Genomic DNA, 21373 nt, shown 5'->3' on the forward strand with positions numbered 1-21373 from the left:
GTAAAGGAAAGCGCTGATTTATGAATAGGAAGCAGGATGGAAGGAAATGTCGCCACTTTTCCTGTAAAAATGACTTAAGTTCCTGCAGCGTGGCCCCTGAACCAGAAGATTCATACTTACCTGCTTCATGCCGCCGTAGTCCTTTGCACTGGCCCCCTCTGCCTCCATCTTCCGGTTCCTGCACTTTTACAACCGTCAGCGCATGGCCATGGTCACATACACCGCTCCAGCCAATGAACGGCTTCAGCTGTGACACGCTGCTTGGGGCCACATTACCGCTGCAGCCAGCGATTGGCTGGATATGTACATGTAACCATGGCCATGCACTGCTAAAAACAGCACAGGGAGCAGGTAAGTATAACTCTTCAGTTTCAGGGGTCATGCTGCACTAACTTGTTAAAAATTCATTTTTACTGGGAAATCCCTTTAAGGGTACTTTCACACTTGCGGCAGAGGATTCCGGCAGGCAGTTCTGTTGCCGGAACTGCCTGCCAGATCCTTAAAAACGCATGCAAACCGATGGCATTTGTCAGACGGATCAGGATCCTAAACCGTATGACAAATGCATTGAAATGCCGGTGTCATCCGGAAAAACAGCATTTATTTTTTTCACATTTTTTGCGGTCTGAGCCATGCGCAGACTGAAATGCCGGATCCGTTTTGCCGGAACACTTGGGGGTCGGATCCGGCGTTAATGAATGTCAATGGGAAAAAATGCCGGATCTGGCATTCTGGTAAGTGTTCCAGAATTTTGGACCGAGATAAAACCGCAGCATGCTGACTGCATCCTGAACGGATTGATCTCACGTCAGAATGCATTAGTAAAAAACTGATAAGTTCTTGCGCCCCTAGGACGGAAAAGAATAACGCTAGTGTGAAAGTACCCTAAGCCCCTGTTACACTACGAGATATTCAGGTTATTACTAGGAACAAGTCTCCATAGGAGCGCTCATTCCTGATAACTGGCCGGAATAATCGTGCCGCACATCTCTCTGTGTAATCAGTGATGTGCTACTAATAATCAACATAACCATATGAAAAAGGAATGACTGCGATAGCGATCATTCCTCCACGGTCACTTTACATTAGCCTGTGTAATAGGCCGATACAAATGAGCGATGATCAACATTTTTTTAATTTGCAGCCCTTTGAAATAGAGCGTTGTGACAATGCGGCCCTCAGACCAAAAAAGGTTGTGCACCCCTGGGTTAGAAGTATAAGGTAACATCTACATCCCATTAAAAAGCTTTGTCTAAATGTAACATGCGCCATTTATGGAGTTTTAGATTTTGCATTAAATGTTTTTCCATCCGCTGCTCACTAACAGCTTTCTCCCCATCACTCAGCATAGGGAGAAGATGATGATCAGAGATGGATGGAGCCTGCATCTCATGAACACACGGGGCTCCTCACATTGCTGGCATTGGGCTGCATCACATGACCCATACTGACTCCAAAATCCTCACAAACAGCTGACGCAGCGCTGAAGTGGGCGCATCCGCCTTTACTGCATGCAGCTCTTAGAGACACCGGCGGCAGGGTTCCTTTAAGCGTTTGTGCATTCACAAGTCCAGCTTAACTTAGGGTCTGGTAATGAGCTAATACAAATCCCATTTCTGTACAAAATACTTCTGGGAACAGGGTTTCTTCTTGTTTTATACATCTCCTGCTGCATCAATCCCAGAATTATTCTGATAAGTCATAGCTTACCGCTTGTAAATTATCACTTGACACTGGCAAGAAAATAATCCTATTGTCCTGTGGCTCCTGGATCAATAGCCCTGAAGGACACAGTGTGCAGCTGCAGCCCATGTGGGGCAACCTTTGCTCACAGTCATGCGGTAGAATTGATAAGTGCAGTGAATACCAACAATTGAGGAATGTGAGGGATCAGCGGCGGTACAATCGTGACGCCGGAGAGGAGAACCTTCACTAAGGCTACTTTCACACTCATCTTTGGTGTGGCTCCGTGATGGATCCGTTCAGATAATACAACCGTCTGCATCCATTCAGAACAGATCCGTTTGTATTTTCTTTAACATAGCCAAGACAGATCAGTCTTGAACACCATTGGAAGTCAATGGAGGACGGATCCGTTTGGCTCAGTTTCGTTAGACAAAACGCTGCAGGCAGCCTCCAGAGCGGAATGGTGACTGAACGGAGCCAAACTGATGCATTCTGAGCGGATCCTTTTCCAGTCAAAATGCATTAGGGCAAAACTGATCTGTTTTGGACCGCTGAGCCCTGAACGGATCTCACAAACGGAAAGCCAAAACGCCAGTGTGAAAGTAGCCTTATGTAAAACATGGGATGGGGAAAAATAAAGAGGAATGCATGATTTACACTAAGTGTCTATCGGCTATAAAACAACATTTTAAGCCATAATAAGGTCTAGTCAAAAGTATGCGAACCCCAAAACATCACATCCATAGGAGTTTTTAGGTCATTCTAAAACCATGAAGTTGGCGTCCCGTTGCATCTGCAACCTCCCTTTACTAGTATGTGAAGCCCCACTAGATGCTGGAGCAGGGCAGCCAGGAATTCTGGCCAATTAGCCAGCAGAGCAATAGTGTGGTCAGGCGGCGTCCCAGGAGCCAGGTAGCAGCGGGCAATAGGTCCAAGCCCACAGTTTATCTCTGAAATATCATAGATGTTCTGTATTGGGCCTGAGTCAGGACTATGCAAAGTAGGATTTTGCACCCCCTCGGGCTTCGGTTTGTACTCTGGGGTAATGATATTCTGAAATGATAAAAGAGCTTCTCCAAACTGATCACAAAGATGAAAAGTCCCAAACCTCTAGATGTTACTGCAGCAGGAGCATCAAGATTCTCCTTCATTAGAACCACGCATCACAGAAAATGTTCTCCGGGTATCCGACAGACCCAGAATCCTGAGAGAACACATTTCCACAGTGTCCAGTGCTTGAGGCTTTGCATCACACACGGTGATCCCGGCCTTGTCTACTGCTGCTTGGCAAGTACAAACCCTGACTCTTCTGATAGGAATAGCCCTTTGCCGATGTGGCTTTCGGAGGTCCTGTGCAGAGGCAGCCAATGCTTCCTAGAGCTCACTCATAGTGACAATCACTTCACCTACCACTCCCCCCCCTGGTATTTTTAGGAACTATTTAGTATTAATTTCAGTATAACAGACCTTTAGCCCACATCTGTTATGGTGTTTTTTGTTGCATTGCATTTTAATGGAGGAGATGTAAGAACTGCTTTACGTTCATAAAAGATGCACTTTTCATTATAAATTTGAGGGACAATACACGCCTTCTAAAAAAAATGGCGCAGTTTAAGATCACTACAGGCATCAAAAGGTAAATACCGAAAAGTCTTGTGCAATCAAGTGTAATGAAGAATTGAAAACTTCAATACTAAGAATATACATGTGGGTAATTGTGCAAATGCAGTAGTCAAAGTATCCCCAGGTTTCTTTTGATATGCAAGAATAGAATAACTACGCAGTATTAAGTAGTAAGGAGGTTTTCTGAGTAGTAAGGGGCCCCTAAAATATAAGCTGACGGCTGGGAACAATATAAATGTCAAAAAACAAAGCTATTCTAATCTGCTCAAAGGCTTGCTGTTCCTGCACCGCGACTCCTGGGCTGACCGAAGCAATGACATCCCCCGACTACTCCATGTGACCACTGCAGCCAATGATTGGCCACAGCAGCCAGGTGGGTTAGTCAAGTATCTTATCACTGGAGCAATATCTTACCTGACCACTGAGGCCAGTGATTGGCTGTACCAGTCATGTTGGGTAGTAGATTGACACTTCATTGCTGCAGCAGTGGAAATAAAGACTGCTTGGAGGAATGGAGCAGTGACACTTAGATGGTGGGGTTTGAGAAGGGGAGTATTGCTTTTTTTTATATGTTACCATGTTCCAGGCCTTTTTTTTTTTGGGGGGGGGGGGGGGGGGGAGAAAACCATTTTAAAAAAGGGAGACCGTTCTGACCCCTTGTAGCTGCTCTCAGCGACATATAGGCGACGGGGAAAGCAGTGTGAACATACCCCATGATACACGATCAAGGCATCCAAACTTCAATCTCCTGGCACCAGAAGTGCAAGTGCCCAGGAGGTGGTCCCTTCATCTATGGTGCCCTTTGATCTCTGTACTGAACACTTCCCTGCCCTAGTATCCAATCAAGAGACCACTAGAGCCGTCAGCAGATGGGAACCAAAGGGACCAGCTCCTGGGTGACTGTGGTGTTGGGGTAGAGAGCGAAACTGATTCCTTGATCATGCAACCTCCATGACTGTCGCCAAAGGAGTGTTTACACTGCTTACCATAACCTGTTCAGAGGCCACAACTGCTGACAGCCTCCCTTTAAAATCTCTAGTACATGAGCTGCAGCCATCTGCCTCTACTCTGCTCCAATCATTCAGAACTTGCAAGTCAATCTGTGTGACAAGATTATTCCCCCGTCCTCCGCTGCTCCCCTGTTCCTGAACACAACAGCCGCTCTGTCTGGCAGCCGAGCCGCACGCTCAGACATTATCCCCCCACGTTTGGCAGCTCCAGCAGGATAACCGCTCTTTCTGACAGACAGCAGGAATGGCATTCAGTCTCACCTCTTCTCTCCACGATGTTCAAACTTAACGCGTACATCATTCTGCAAAACAATAAGAGAATGAAACAGAGGTGAACGGGAGGTGCAGAACGACGCATGCAGCTCTGGATGTGACACAATGGAAGTTCAGCAAAACGACATCTAAAGTAGCTCCTGTTTATATGCACATTTTACAATGCAGATGAGTAATAAGGGGACAACCCCTTTAAGAAGGTTCATAAAAATGTCTTTTAGGAGTCAGAGAACCTTTTTATGCCGTACATTATAGAGAGAGAGTGTGACATAAGCACGTTATTACTTTATGTCTCATAGGGATACTGGAGACCACAGAGGGAGGTCTCATCCTGCACATGGACACCTACCTGCTTCTTGGGAGAGGTGGTCTTGGTTGCGCTGGATTCATGCAGAGGCAGGGACGGTCTGCTGGCCTTGTGAAGGACAACCAGATCCTGCATGATGGAGTCCAGAGCCTGCTGCTCATCTGTGGGGAGACAATATGGCCTTGTTGGTAAACCATAGCCACTGGGCACACACAGAAGAACCCTCGACTAAACAGCGCGAGGCTTTCACCATTCTGCCTGTAAAAGGGTCAGATCTACATCTATACACAGATGGAAGCCACCAGCTCGCATCTCAATGGCTTCTTTATACATGGACTATACGCCTTACCAATATCCGCAGACGTAACGCTGCGGCAAATTTATCCACAACTGAGGGCTAAGGTGTTATTACAGAAGTATTCTCATCTTATCGCTAGGATATGTGGATATGCCATGCACGAAGAGGTCCTATCTCTGGGATCTTCAGATCACTGACCACCTGCGACGCAGGGGAAATGCAGCACAGCCCAAGTGAATGGGGCTGGTCACAGACCCTCACAGGTATATACCCATTTGGACACTTATGGTCATACGGCATATCTATAGGAAATGTCCTATAGCTGCGGGGTCCCACCGCTGGGACCAGTTTTGTATCTGAAGAACAAGGCCACGCACGATAGCCTCTCTCCACCATCCAAAGCTACGGGACTCCTGAAAATAGCCGAGTAGCCCCGTTCTTAGATAAGTGGGACACATACCCCCCGGATATTTATGGCATATCCTGGGGTACCCAGGTAGGAACATCTATTTAAACAGCCAGGGATACTCCTGTTTGATGTAAATAAATCTTGATCCTCACATAATGAAAGCTTTGGGAATATACTTTGCTTTTCAATCTCTCAACATTTTTCAAGGTTTTTTCGCTACTACAAGGAAACATTCCACATGCGGAGTCTTAAACTAAATTCTCACAGCGGAGGGTCTGCTACAGTAGTATCCATCCTGTTACTCTAAGGCCTCTTTCACACGACCATATGTATTTTTTATGTATTCTGCGGTCCGTTTTTCACAGATTTGTTGTGTTTCCATTCTGTATTTCCGCAAAAACTTCTCTGTATGTGATCCATTTTGCGGATCGCAAATGGAAACATAAAATTTGCAATCATTACTGTAATGTACAGTAATGTTTGTAAACAGTAAACACATGGGCAAAGTGGGCATGGATTCGCCAAAAATAGATGACAGTGTGTTCCGTATGCATTCCGTATCTTTAGCAGACCCATTGACTTCAATGGAGCAACGGAACGTTGTTTGCGAACAATAATAGGACAAGTTCTATCCTTTAGCGGAATGGATATACGGAAACGGAATGCGTACAGAGTATATTCAGTTTTTTTGCGGAACCATTGAAATGAATGGTTCCGTATACTGGCCGCAAAAGGGAAACCACAAAAACGGCACGGAAATGGAAAAAAATACTTTGTGTGCAAAAGGCCTAAGAGCAGGGATCAGCAACCTCCTGCACTCCAGCTGTTGTGAAACTACAACTCCCAGACTCCTCCATTCACTTCTGGGGGAGTTAAAAGGATAGCTGAGTAAGCGTGCATGCTGAGAGTTGTAGTTTCACAGCAGCTGGAGTGCTGAAGGTTGCTGACCTCCGCCTTATCCCAATTTACTGACAGCAAACAGATCTTGAAACTAGTGAGGACTATAAATACAGAGTATATAAGGGGCACACTACCCAGATGGTGAAGACATCGGAGAGGTGAGCGCCGCTATTCCTACCACCGGGGATTCTCTGAATACAATGCTCGGGGCAGACATGACATCATGTGTTTGTACACTGCAATCCTCCCCAAGGCTTATTTATTCTACACAAACAATAGCGTCCTCCAAAGCCCGGACTGCGGAGGAGACTGAGACCATTATGCATCACAGGAAGATACAACCACAAGTAAGAGGTGCTACAGCAGCTGCAACTGTGGAGAGGAGGTTATCACTGCTGAAAGACTCAATCCTCATACTGCACAGAGTACATCACAGAGCCAGCTAAAGGCATCCAACTCTCACCCACAGTGACTACCAGCAGAATAGTGAGTGCAGCTCTGGAGTATAAATACATGAGGTAACTCAGGATAAGTAATGTATGTACACAGTGACTGCACCAGCAGAATAGTGAGTGCAGCTCTGGAGTATAAATACAGGAGGTAACTCAGGATAAGTAATGTATGTACACAGTGACTGCACCAGCAGAATAGTGAGTGCAGCTCTGGAGTATGATACAGGATAAGTAATGTAATTATGGTGATTAATGATTTATGTAAACAGTAATATTGTGGTCACTGACTGATGCCAGTTAAGAGATTTACCAATAAATCTTGTTACATTTAGGCTGGGACCAGTCCTGTCTGGGAACCACAGCTGCATTTTGAACTGGACTTGTTTAATATGGGAACAATCCTCAGTGCAGCCATTAGTCTCAAAAGCCTAAAGGATGTTTGCGGTTTTATAGAAATGTAGTTTAATCCTTCTATAAGTAAACACCTTCCTGTTGCTATTCTGCGACACATGTAGCCCGAGCAGACTATCCTCGGAGCTATCTGCACCAGCGCAAGTCTCCCTCACCCCGATAGACTCATGTAACCTGCACTGATACATTGTAACAGACTGGACTCCAGGCTGTTTTAGCTCAAAGAGGATTGTCTAAACTGGATACAGTTGCAGCAAACAATCATCTGGCAGATGTACGAGCTCTGTACAGGTTTCAGCCTCTCAACAAGAACATCTCCATTTACTGACAGCAAGAACAACCACAAAACAGGGAATTTATTAAAACTACAGCCAATCGTCATAAAGAAATACGTATTTTATTTTTTAACGAGGTCTCTGTTTTGTAGGGTGACATTTTTTCTAATCTTGATTCCCCCCTCACCTTTCTCCTCCTCCATTAGGGCTCTTTCACACTTGCGTTGTCCGGATCCGTCGTGTACTCCATTTGCCGGAATTACACGCCGGATCCGGAAAAACACAAGTGAACTGAAAGCATTTGAAGACGGATCAGTCTTCAAAATGCTTTCAGTGTTACTATGGCAGCCAGGACGCTATTAAAGTCCTGGTTGCCATAGTAGGAGCAGGGGAGCGGTATACTTACCGTCCGTGCGGCTCCCGGGGCGCTCCAGAATGACGTAAGAGCGCCCCATGCGCATGGATGACGTGTCCATGCGATCACGTCATCCATGCGCGTGGGGCGCCCGGACGTCACTCTGAAGCCCCCCCGGGAGCCGCACGGACGGTAAGTATACTGCTCCCCCGCTCCCCACTACACTTTACCATGGCAAACAGGACTTTAGCGTCCCGGCAGCCATGGTAACCATTCAGAAAAAGCTGAACGTCGGATCCGGTAATGCGCCGAAACAACGTTTAGCTTAAGGCCGGATCCGGATTAATGCCTTTCAACGGGCATTAATTCAGAATCCGGCCTTGCGGCAAGTGTTCAGGATTTTTGGCCGGAGCAAAAAGCGCAGCATGCTGTGGTATTTTCTCTGGCCAAAATATGTTCCGGTCCGGAACTGAAGACATCCTGAACGGATTTCTCTCCATTCAGAATGCATGGGGATAATCCTGATCAGGATTCTTCCGGCATAGAGCCCCGACGACGGAACTCTATGCCGGAACAGAACAACGCAAGTGTGAAAGAGCCCTTAGGTGGGTTTGTGGCTTTTTTTTTTCTTTAAGAGTGATTGCTTTGATGTGTATTATGTAGATCTTGCAAAAAAAAAAAAAAGGGTTAAAGGGAACCTGGGACCCGGAATTTTGTGTATAGAGCTGATTACAAGGGTTGCTAGATGGCCGCTAGCACATCCGCAATACCCAGTCCCCATAGCTATGTGTGCTTTTATGGTGTAAAAAAAAACGATTTGATACATATTACTCATCTCACATACAGGACTCATCTCAGGTTAATTTGCATATGTATCAAATCGGTTTTTTTTTGTTTGTTTTTTACACAATAAAAGCACAGAGAGCTATGGGGACTGGGTATTGTGGATGTGCTAGCGGCCATCTAGCAACCCATGTCCTCAGCTCTATACACAAAATCCCAGTGCCAGGTTCCCTTTAAGTCAGGAAAAAAAAGCAAAAAGATTTTAAAAAATTATAATATAAAGAAATACATTAGCGTACAATGTGCCAGAAGTATGAATAGCCACAGGCCTCTTAATAATTCTAGTTTGTCTTAGGGAGGTCTGTGCGCCAGAAACTGAAATCTATGACAGCGAGGAGCTGGGGTAGATATGTTGGGCCGCAAATTTTGGAGCAAAACAGTACCTGCAATTTGTGACTTTTCTAAGTCAGAAAATTGGTTTCTAAGGCTACTTTCACACTTGAGGAAGAGTGATCCGGCAAAACGTATGCCAACTGATGGCATTTGTAAGACTGATCAGGATCCTGAGCAGTTTTGAGAAATGCATAGAAATGCCGTATCCGTCTTTCCAGTGTCATCCGGAAAAACGAATCCGGCAATTTTTTTTTTTCACGTTTTTTTCGGCCTGCCCAGACCGGAAGCACTGATCCGGCACTAATAAATTCCTATTCCTAAAAAATTCAGGCAAGTCTTTTTTGGCCGGAGATAAAACCGTAGCATGCTGCGGTTTTCTCTTTTGTCTGATCAGTCAAAATGACTGAACGGAAGACAATCCTGATGCATCCTGAAAGGATTGCTCTCCATTCAGAATGCATGGGGATAAAACTGATCAGTTCTTTTCCGGTATTGAGCCCCTAGGACGGAACTCTATGCCGGAAAAGAAAACCGCTAGTGTGTAAGTACCCTAAGCTTAATAAATTCCCCAAAGCATTTTTGGACAGTGTCAGGACTTTTCATTAGACAATCACATAATACAGCATCAGATGCAACTTACCCATGATGGCAGCCAGGTCCCAGCAGTAGACTCAGGGAGATAAGCGTCCCATGTGCAGGTCCGGTCTCTCTCCTGCAACAACACGTATAAGACGACTATAAGAAAGTAAATCCAGGACCCACACGAGCCCAGAATGATAGTGCATGAGGTGAGCACCCTGCCGCCTGCCCCAGCAGACTCCCCGCATCCTTCAACACGAGGGGGTGTGCGGTCCAAGACCAGCAGGACCAGAAGAAGCATAAAACCTGCAAACCAGTCCGGCTGGAAATTCAGGAGCAGCAGACGGACCGAGGATCCTACCCAAAAACCATACAGTGTATTTTCCCAGACAGGAGAGGGGGACAAGTTTCTAGCTCTGAAGTATAAAAATAAGATGCTGCAGAACATTACGTCCAGACGGCACAGACTAAACACTAAAAACAAGGAACATTCAAATTAATGTCCTCCCCCCGGGAGCAGTGTTCCCAGAAAGGTTACCGAGAACAGAACAGGGGCGTATAATGCGATACTCTGCAGCGGGCACCTGGTGTAATGATGCAGCATGGTCAACCCCCCCAAAAGACAGGACAGGTGGGACCTCTGACACCTGCAACATCTATGATGTCACATTCAGCCTGTCACTGTAACTCCAGATTATTGCTCCTTGGGAAACCGCACTGCCGTCCATGCCATTTGTGGATGAGCCCTTAGAAACACTGTAATACTCGGCAGCTGGCACCATGAGGTTATGTATGACCCATTATTAGGCCCCATGCACACGGCCGTTGTTCACGAACGTGTGCGGGCCGTGGAACCGCGGCCTGGATCCCTTCCTGTGAGCTGGAGCGCACGGCGTCACTGGTTGCTATGACGCCGTGCGCCCCCTGCTGCCGGCACAGTACAGTAATACACTGGTATAGATCATACCAGTGTAGTACTGTATTGCGGCGGCAGCAGGGAGCGCACGGCGTCATAGCAACCAGTGACGCCGTGCGCTCCAGCTCACAGGAAGGGATCCAGGCCGCGGTTCCACGGCCCGCACACGGCCGTGAACAACGGCCGTGTGCATGGGGCCTTAGCAGTTACCCACCTACAAGCCGCTGCAGGACCATCGGGTAAGTGTCCATTGATGGGACTATTTCGCAAGATGTTCTCCTGCCATTAATGAACATCCTTTTAGGCTGACTTCACATCAGCGTTCAGCCGTTATAGGAGCAGAGGACAGAAAGGACGGATTCGGCACATAACTGAGCCGAACAGAGATTATGGGCCCCATAGACTATAATAGGGTGCGTCAGGTTTCGGCTCAGAGGAAGATTTTTGAAACGGAGACAAAAAAGTAGTTCATACAGGACTTGTCTCCGCTTCAAAAATCTCCCTCTGAGCAGAAACCTAACGCCCGTGGGCTCCGTTATGTGCTGAATCCGTCTTTTCCATTCTTCTGCTCCTATAACCGCTGAACGCTGATGTGAACTCAGTCTAAGGGTACTTTCACACTGGCGTTTTTCCTTTTCCGGTATTGAGTTCTGTCCTAGGGGCTCTATACCGGAAAAGAACTGATCAGTTTTATCCTAATGCATTCTGAATGGAGAGAAATCCGTTCAGGATGCATCAGGACGTCTTCAGTTCAGTCACTGTACGGTTTTTGTAAAGAGAAAATTCTCTCCGTTCAAAATTCCAGATCAGTTGCCGGAATGCCGGCATTATTTTTATAAAATGCATTTATGCCGGATCCTGGCTCAGTTTAGCGGATCCGTTTTTCCAGATGACAACTGGACAGACTGCTCCGGTATTGCAATACATTTGTGAGACGGATCCGGATCAGTCTACAAATGGTATTCGTTTGCATACAGATTGCCGGAATCCAGCGACGCAAGTGTGAAAGTACCCTAAACTGAAAACATAGCCAGACCTCAAAAGCGGGGTTGTTACAATTTTATCGAGCGCAGATGATCCTCTAACAGACTCGTACATTGTAGCAAACTATCAGCTCAGGGGAGGACATTGCAAGGACATGCTGTGACGCTGGGTTCAGACCTGAGCGTACTTGAACGTACGCTCTGTATGCGCGATTGTACGGGCGTTTGCAATCGCGCATACAGAGACAAGCGAACGCCCATTGTCACGCGTTCCCGCTAAAGTCTATGTACGGGAACGCGCGACAAGACGCCCCAAAGAAGGTTATGTACTTCTTGGGGCGTCGGGCGTTTTACAGCGCAATAGTACGCGCTGTAAAACGCTCAGGTGAGAACCATTCCCATAGGGAATCATTGGTTCTTGCCTGTTGAGCGTTTTACAGCGCGTAGGAACGCACTGTAAAACGCTCAGGTGTGAACCAGGCCTAAAGGTCTGACGCGTGCAGTGCAATCTCAGGGAGCTGAACCTGGGGCCGAGGCCTCGATGTGCAGGGAAACACTATGAAGAACTGTCCCCTGCAGCACTGTCCACTGCATTTCCGGGATCAGTCGGGGCCCCAGCAGTCAAGTCCCCCACTGATCAGGAAGTGATAAGCCATCTGTTAGGGTCCATTAACACGTCCACAAAACGGCTCCACATCCGTTCCGCAATTTTGCGGAACGGGTGTGGACCCATTCATTTTCAACGGGTCCACAAAAGATGCGGACAGCACACAGTGTACTGTCTGCATCCGCACTTCTGGTCCGCGGCCCCGCAAAAAAATACAACATGTCCTATTCTTATCTGCAGCCACAGACAACAAAAGGCATTTTTATTATAGTGCCGGCCATGTGCGGACCACAAAACACTTGCGGACGTGTGAATAGACCCTAAGGCTGGGCATAACTGGGGGGCGTTCAGCTGACAGCGACTTCTCCCAAATCTCCGGTATCTATGCATGCACCACCGAGCATGCATGTAGCGAATGGGAAGAGGCGAGAAAGCTGCGGACAAACCTCTGGCAGTGGCTCATCTCCCCAGTTACTAAGAATCTGGTAACTAAATCCAATGTGTCCAATCCTTAATTCTACCAACCTAATGAGAGCGGGCAACTATACCGTGGTGGAAAATCAACCGCCGAGGAGCACCGACACAAGCTGCAGCGCCGTCCACACAATGCATCACAACCTGCGTGAGGCCCAGAGAAAAAGGGAAGTGGCGCGCTCACTCGGGACATTTCATCACAGTCACCGCAGGAGGATCGCCGAGGACAGAACATCTGCCGTACAACAGGCAGACAGGTCCTTTAGTCCAGCATCCGATCATCCAGAGGCCGGGAAGGCATTCACTCCAGCACTCTGATCATCTCTACGATACGTAAGAGGACAATGAACAGACAGAGTGACGGCGGCGGTGACATCACAATCTGCAATCTATCACTCCGCTGCCGCGACTAATGGTCGTCCTCTCGCCCGGACCTCTCAGAGGTGGAGGACTAGAACCACCCAGCTTTTCCGGCTCATGGACTTCATAGACAGACATCCCCGCTCGCTCTGCTACCTGAGGGGCCTCGCATTACACCAGTCAGAGGTCGCGCTACATTTTTTCTGGAAGAGTAAAAATACTCCTCTGACCATATTGAGGAGAGCGAAAGTTACAGTAACTCAAATAGTTAATACGAAGGCTTGCTGGGTGTATCGGTACGCCTTAGACTTTTTCCATGGAGTACAATGGCTTCCGCTTGTACAGGAGTTATTGCGACCTCTGCCCCCAGTATTATAAATGGCACAAGGTAGGTGGGGACCCCATTACACATTATGCACTGGGGCCCAGGAGCTTCAAGTTACACCTCCAATCTAGCCAGACATCACCCAGCTTTTCCAAGCTCCTGAGAAGCTACTGTACCTAGTTACACAGGAGCAAGGGATGCACAATTACTCCTAGGACTGTAGATAAGAGCAGAGGGACTAGTGGGGGGGGGTTGGGGGAGGGGTCACTATTGGGGCGACAGGAGGAGGAGGGGGGAGCAGGGTCACTAGTGGGGCGACAGGAGGAGGAGGGGGGGGAGCAGGGTCACTAGTGGGGCGACAGGAGGAGGAGGAGGGGCGGGAGCAGGGTCACTAGTGGGGCGACAGGAGGAGGAGGAGGGGCGGGAGCAGGGTCACTAGTGGGGCGACAGGAGGAGGAGGAGGGGCGGGAGCAGGGTCACTAGTGGGGCGACAGGAGGAGGAGGAGGAGGGGGGGAGCAGGGTCACTAGTGGGGCGACAGGAGGAGGGGGGGAGCAGGGTCACTAGTGGGGCGGCAGGAGGAGGGGGGGGAGCAGGGTCACTAGTGGGGCGACAGGAGGAGGGGGGGAGCAAGGTCACTAGTGGGGCGACAGGAGGAGGGGGGGGGAGCAAGGTCACTAGTGGGGCGACAGGAGGAGGGGGGGGGAGCAAGGTCACTAGTGGGGCGACAGGAGGAGGGGGGGGAGCAAGGTCACTAGTGGGGCGACAGGAGGAGGAGCAAGGTCACTAGTGGGGCGACAGGAGGAGGAGCAAGGTCACTAGTGGGGCGACAGGAGGAGGAGCAAGGTCACTAGTGGGGCGACAGGAGGAGGAGCAAGGTCACTAGTGGGGCGACAGGAGGAGGAGCAAGGTCACTAGTGGGGTGACAGGAGGAGGAGCAAGGTCACTAGTGGGGTGACAGGAGGAGGAGGAGGGGGAGCAAGGTCACTAGTGGGGCGACAGGAGGAGGGGGAGCAGGGTCACTAGTGGGGCGACAGGAGGAGGGGGGGAGCAGGGTCACTAGTGGGGCAACAGGAGGAGGAGGGGGGGGGAGCAGGGTCACTAGTGGGGCAACAGGAGGAGGAGGAGGGGGGGGAGCAGGGTCACTAGTGGGGCGACAGGAGGAGGGGGGGAGCAGGGTCACTAGTGGGGCGACAGGAGGAGGAGGAGGGGGAGCAAGGTCACTAGTGGGGCGACAGGAGGAGGGGGAGCAGGGTCACTAGTGGGGCGACAGGAGGAGGAGGGGGGGAGCAGGGTCACTAGTGGGGCAACAGGAGGAGGAGGAGGGGGGGGAGCAGGGTCACTAGTGGGGCAACAGGAGGAGGGGGGTCACTAGTGGGGCGACAGGAGGAGGAGGAGGGGGTCACTAGTGGGGGGTTCCTATAAGATTTTGTGTCTCCCCCTCTTGTATTTCTGTAGGTCACGTTCCCATGATAACTATTCCGCACACATTTAGAGACTACGCTCTCCATCATCCTGCAGCAGAAGGAGATTGGGTGCTAGTGATGGGGCCATAGCAAGGTGGACAGAACCACTAGGAAGCGGAGGAAGGGGGTGCAGAGAACTGAGGAGACTGGACGGAACCATGATGGGGGGGGGAAAGACACACACACACTCACTTGAAGACTGACAGGCCGGGCTTTTCACTGCCACAACTCTCCCGCCCCCCAGCCCGCTCCACCCGGGGGCCGGGGGAACACAGGCCCGGGGGCAGCTCTTCTCTCAGACCGGGGACCAGTCACATGAGTCCGTGGCTCCGTAGCTCTCCAGCGGCCCTGTCACAAAATGGCGGCCATTCGGACTCGACAGCAACAACAGTCCTGCGAGAACAGCCTGCACCCCGGAGCCGGTGTCAGGCTTGCGCTCCGCGGTTCAGCTGCGGATCCCGAATATGGCAAAGTAAACCGGGAACGACTGCAGAGCGGAACAAGCGGCCAGAACCCAAAGCGTCCAGACACGTGACGTCACGGGGGCGGGCTTAGCTTTCTTCGTGGCATTGACGCCAAGTTGAGGGCCGATTCTACCTGACATCTCACCGAGGGGCGTGGTTATGCTAATATGAAAAGGCGGAGCTATATCACTCACACAGGGGCGGGTTCTCCGCTTGATTGACAGGCGTCTGAGAATTTACAGACGCAGCAAAATAAAGACAGAACCTAAAATACTGCAACATGGCGCCGAGAGACTGACAGCCTGAGGAGGTCCAATGGATTCATAGGGAAAGACAAGTGTTCGGTCGATGCTTTCATTTTCCAACTTCCTTGAGAGAGATGGAATCTGATTGGTTGCTATGGGCAACACTGAAGCATATTTTTAAAACGTAAGAAAAACGTTCACCCATAGCAACCAATCACAGAGCAGCTTTCATTTTTCAACCTCATGATAAAAAATGGAAGCTGCTCAGTGATTGGTTGCTATGGATGACAAAGACAGTTTTCCTTAACAACAGTATTATAAATCAGCCCCGCGGCTTTCTAAGGTCCGGGCTGTGCAGACGTTCCCCCGAGCAAAGAAGTCACAACAGTTTTCTCTTTTTCGTTGAAAATAAATGGCATTTCACACAAATAAAAAGCAACAATACAGAAGATAGTTAAAAATGGCGCCCAAAACCATGTATATACCGTAGGGGGGAGGAACTTGCACTCCTGGTGGTAGGGCGAGGTGCTGTGGTATACGGCTGAGCCCGTGTATATTTGTAGAGAAAAGCACGCACACTTGAGAGCTCAGATATGCCAAGTGGGTTTATTGTGAATCGTACACTTCAGACTGTGACGTCGGTGCCAGCAACATTCGCAATAATAAGCAAGTACCGTAAATGATTCTGCTGGTAAAATGACAAGATACTGCCCCAGTCGGGGGCGTTAATTGCTGCGTTTCAAGGAAAATAATGTTGCGCCGTGAGTCATATGGAGAGTTGCGATGTTACAGACGTTTCGGTCATATGAGACCTTTATCAGTAGATCGCTGAAAGTGTAAAACATAAGATGAGAATCTGAGGCATATAGATGCAAATCGGTGATGAAGAGACATTTAAAAGAAATCTGCAGGTCCGACACAGGTAAATAAAAATAGCTTATGAGAAATTGCCAGAATACAGGTAGGTCATAGAGAAAGACAAGATCGTGCTTTCTAGAGTAATTTAGCAAATAATCTGAAAATGGGGGGAAAAGAACAATGTAGCAGAATGCAGCTGAGCACCAGTGGTTGTACACAGTTAGGCCTCTTTCAGACGGGCGTTGCGGGAAAAGGTGCCGATGCGTTGCGGGAACACCCGCGATTTTTCTGCGTGAGGGCAAAACATTGTAATGCGTTTTGCACTCGCGTGAGAAAAATTGCGCGTGTTTGGTACCCAAACCCGAACTTCTTCACAGAAGTTCGGGCTTGGGATCGGTGTTCTGTAGATTGTATTATTTTCCCTTATAACATGGTTATAAGGGAAAATAATAGCATTCTGAATACAGAATTCATAGTACAATATGGCTGGAGGGGTTAAAAATAAATAAATAATAATTTACCTCACCTTAGTCCACTTGCTCGCTTAGCCGGCATCTCCTTCGGTCTTCATCTTAGCTTTGTGTAGCAACAGGTCCTGTGGTGACGTCACTCCGGTCATCACATGGTCCATCACCATGGTAAGGCCTCTTTCACACTTGCATTGTCCGGATCCGGCGTGTACTCCACTTGCCGGAATTGCACGCCGGATCCGGAAAAACGCAAGTGTACTGAAAGCATTTGAAGACGGATCCGTCTTCAAAATGCTTTCAGTGTTACTACTGGCAGCCAGGACGCTAGGAGCGGGGGAGCAGTATACTTACAGTCCGCACGGCTCCCAGGGTGCTCCAGAGTGACATCAGAGCGCCCCCATGCGCATGGATGACGTGCCATGCGATTACGTCATCCATGCGCTTGGGGCGCCCTGACGTCACTCTGGAGCGCCCCGGGAGCCGCACGGATGGTAAGTATACTGCTCCCCGCTACACTTTACCATGGCTGCCAGGACTTTAGCATCCCGGCAGCCATGGTAACCATTGAGAAAAAGCTAAACGTCGGATCCGGCAATGCGCCGAAACGACGTTTAGCTTAAGGCCGGATCCGGATCAATGCCTTTCAATGGGCATTAATTCCGGATCCGGCCTTGCGGCAAGTCTTCCGGATTTTTGGCCGGGGCAAAAAGCGCAGCATGCTGCGGTATTTTCTCCAGGCCAAAAAACGTTCCGTTCCGGAACTGAAGACATCCTGATGCATCCTGAACGGATTTCTCTCCATTCAGAATGCATTAGGATAAAACTGATCAGGATTCTTCCGGCATAGAGCCCCGACGACGGAACTCTATGCTGGAAGAAAAGAACGCAAGTGTGAAAGAGCCCTTAAAGATCATGTGATGGATCATGTGATGACCGGAGTGACGTCACCGCAGGTCCTGTTGCTACACAGAGCTAAGATGAAGACAGAAGGAGATGTCGGCTGCGCGAGCAAGTGGACGAAGGTGAGTTAAATTTTTATTTTATTTTTTTAACCCCTCCAGCGCTATTGTACTATGCATTCTGTATTCAGAATGCTATTATTTTCCCTTATAACCATGTTATAAGGGAAAATAATAATGATCGGGTTCCCATCCCGATCGTCTCCTAGCAACCGTGCGTGAAAACCGCACCGCATCTACACTTGCTTGCGGATGCTTGCGATTTTCATGCAACCCTATTCACTTCTATGGGGCCTGCGTTGCGTGAAAAACGCACAAAGAGGAGCATGCTGCGATTTTCACGCAACGCACAAGTGATGCGTGAAAATCACCGCTCATGTGCACAGCCCCATAGAAATGAATGGGTCCGGATTTAGTGCGGGTGCAATGCGTTCAACTCACGCATCAAATCCGCGCGGAATACTCGCCCGTGTGAAAGGGGCCTTATGTGGTTGTACTCCTGGAATGCTATGAGGCCATGGAGATGGTTGTAAGGTGTGTGGTGTCTGTAGGAATGAGGTCATGGAAGCCTATATGGGGTATGAGGTGCCTATGGCTGTAAACGCATATGTGGGGTAATGGTGAATATTAAAGAAATATGGTGAGGAGGCAAGAGGTGGGGAAGCAGTACATAGATTTATGGTTATACTGCCGTGGGAATGGTGGTGGGAGTCAGGCCATAGAGTCGTGATGGGGGGAGCGCATCTATGGAATAATCGCCAATATCAGAATGGTAAGGGCAAGAGGCAAGATACGGGGATCAGAGGATGCAGAGGTAAACTTACCAGGTGGGGTTGCGGAAGGCGGGACGGCTGCACGGCAAAGTGAGCAGGGAGCTGCCGATCCGGTATGTAGGTCAAGTTAAATACAAGCTTGCGCGCGCTAAGAGACTCTAGTGCAGGCGCGATGCAGGCTCCGGGCAGTGAATGCGCAGTGGAGTAGTATGTGTGGCCGCGGCCATCTTGGTGGAGGGAATGAATGGGACAGTGCGCTGCGCATGCGCTGTGTGATGGTGTGGCGAGCGGCGGCCATCTTGGTGAGGGGAAGGTGTATGTAGAGAGATGACAAAGAGATGGGAGGGCAGAAAAATTATAAATGTCATGGGCGATGTAGATCTACAGGGTGGGCCATTTATATGGATACACCCTAATAAAATGGGAATGGTTGGTGATATTAACTTCCTGTTTGTGGTACATTAGTATATGTGAGGGGGGAAACTTTTCAAGATGGGTGGTGACCATGGCGGCCATTTTGAAGTCGGCCATTTTGAATCCAACTTTTGTTTTTTCAATAGGAAGAGGGTCATGTGACACATCAAACTTATTGGTAATTTCACAAGGAAAACAATGGTGTGCTTGGTTTTAACGTAACTTTATTCTTTCATGAGTTATTTACAAATTTATGACCACTTATAAAATGTGTTCAATGTGCTGCCCATTGTGTTGGATTGTCAATGCAACCCTCTTCTCCCACTCTTCACACACTGATAGCAACACCGCAGGAGAAATGCTAGCACAGGCTTCCAGTGTCCGTAGTTCCAGGTGCTGCACAGCATATGCTGTGAAGATACGAGACGTTAAAACCAAGCACACCATTGTTTTTCTTGTGAAATTCCAAATAAGTTTGATGTGTCACATGACCCTCTTCCTATTGAAAAAACAAAAGTTGGATTCAAAATGTCTGACTTCAAAATGGCCGCCATGGTCACCACCCATCTTGAAAAGTTTCCCCCCTCACATATACTAATGTGCCACAAACAGGAAGGTAATATCACCAACCATTCCCATTTTATTAAGGTGTATCCATATAAATGGCCCACCCTGTACTTTAGAGAATGGGTAAGAGGGATGGAGTAGACAAAGGAATAGAGTGGGTAAATGATACTACCTCTGATAGATTAAGGAAATGGATTCAGCGGGTCTGAGGAGGAAGAAGAGACACCAAATGTTAGTATCGCCAAATAAATATCATATAAGGAGAAATCTAAATATATATCTCTATGAATAAATACATGAATACAGAGCTCGTGTATTTAATACGGAATACAGTCCAATTTATGAAGAGGTGGGGACCGCAGAAACGTCTGGAAATCCAGAGTGAAGGGCTGTTATGTCGGAAAGACGTCGTATTCGCGGTTGAGGCCCCTAGGGGCCAGAGTGTCCAGTGTGTGGATCCAGTAGGACCCTCGTTTTAAAAAAAATCCAATATGGTTACCGCCACGTCTGGGTCGGATTATTCGTTCAATGACCTGAAAGCGCAGTTAGGATACATTGTGTCTTGCTTTTACATGGTCTGGTAGTGGAAGCCATGGTTTTTGACAGCGTATGGTAGATTTGTGGCTCGATATCCTGTCTCTAATTGCTTGGGTGGTTTCGCCGATGTACATGAGACCGCAGGGGCCTTTAATGGAATAGACGACGAAATTGGAGTCGCAGGTGAAGTAGTCCTTTATCGGGAATGGGCGTCCCGTGTGTGGATGGTGTAGTGTACTGCCCTTCTGGCGCAATGTAGACACGGAAAGGGGTCTTTTCTCCGGGTCTCCAAACAAAGTTGTTTAGCGGCTTTTATTTGGCTTCCGATGTCTGCTCGTACCAAGCGGTCTCTGAGGTTCTTTGGTCTTTTAAGGCACATTAGTGCAGGTGATTGAAACTGTAATCAGGGGATTTGTGCGTTGTCGTAGAGGCCAGTGTTTACGGATGACCTGTTGGATCTTAGGGACAATGGGGTGGTAAGTGTACAACCACTGGTGCTCAGCTGCATTCTGCTACATTGTTCTTTTTTCCCCATTTTCTCATTATTTGCTAAATTACTCTAGAAAGCACGAATTTGTCTTTCTCTATGACCTACCTGTATTCAGGCAATTTCTTATAAGCTATTTTTATTTACCTGTGTCGGACCTGCAGATTTCTTTTAAATGTCTTTTCATCACCGATTTGCATCTACAGTCAGGTCCATAAACATATTGGGACATGGACACAACTCTAACATTTTTGGCTCTATACACCACCACAATGGATTTGAAATGAAACAAACAAGATGTGCTTTACCTCCAGACTGTCAGCTTTACCTGCAGACTGTCAGCTTTACCTGCAGACTGTCAGCTTTACCTGCAGACTGTCAGCTGTAATTTGAGGGCATTTACATCCACATCAGGTGAACGGTGCAGGAATTACAGCAGTTTGCATCTGTGCCTCCCACTTGTTAAGGGACCAGAAGTAATGGGACAGAATAATCATAAATCAAACTTTCACTTTTTAATACTTTGTTGCAAATCCTTTGCAGTCAATTACAGCCTGAAGTCTGGAGCGCATAGACATCACCAGACGCTGGTCTCATCCCTGGTGACGCTCTGCCCGGCCTCTACTGCAACTGTCTTCAGTTCCTGCTTGTTCTTGGGGCATTTTCCCTTCAGTTTTGTCTTCAGCAAGTGAAATTCTCAATCGGATTCAGGCCC

At 48.4% G+C, this 21373-nt stretch overlaps 1 protein-coding gene across 1 annotated transcript in view; it reads right to left on the minus strand.

Moving 5' to 3' along the window:
- Window positions 1-15449, minus strand: part of MAP3K2 (mitogen-activated protein kinase kinase kinase 2) — a 33619-nt gene extending 18170 nt beyond the window's left edge. The window contains exons 1-4 of the mRNA XM_044274722.1: window positions 15077-15449; window positions 9816-9887; window positions 4942-5060; window positions 4581-4621 (exon numbers count right to left, since the gene is read on the minus strand). Coding sequence (XP_044130657.1) covers window positions 4581-4621; window positions 4942-5060; window positions 9816-9819 — 164 coding nt within the window. The 5' untranslated portion in view covers window positions 9820-9887; window positions 15077-15449. The remainder of the gene's footprint in view (window positions 1-4580; window positions 4622-4941; window positions 5061-9815; window positions 9888-15076) is intronic.
- Between the last annotated feature and the right edge of the window lie 5924 nt (window positions 15450-21373).

The sequence above is a fragment of the Bufo gargarizans genome, unplaced genomic scaffold (assembly GCF_014858855.1).
Source record: "Bufo gargarizans isolate SCDJY-AF-19 unplaced genomic scaffold, ASM1485885v1 original_scaffold_2029_pilon, whole genome shotgun sequence".
Classification (NCBI taxonomy): Eukaryota; Metazoa; Chordata; class Amphibia; order Anura; family Bufonidae; genus Bufo; species Bufo gargarizans.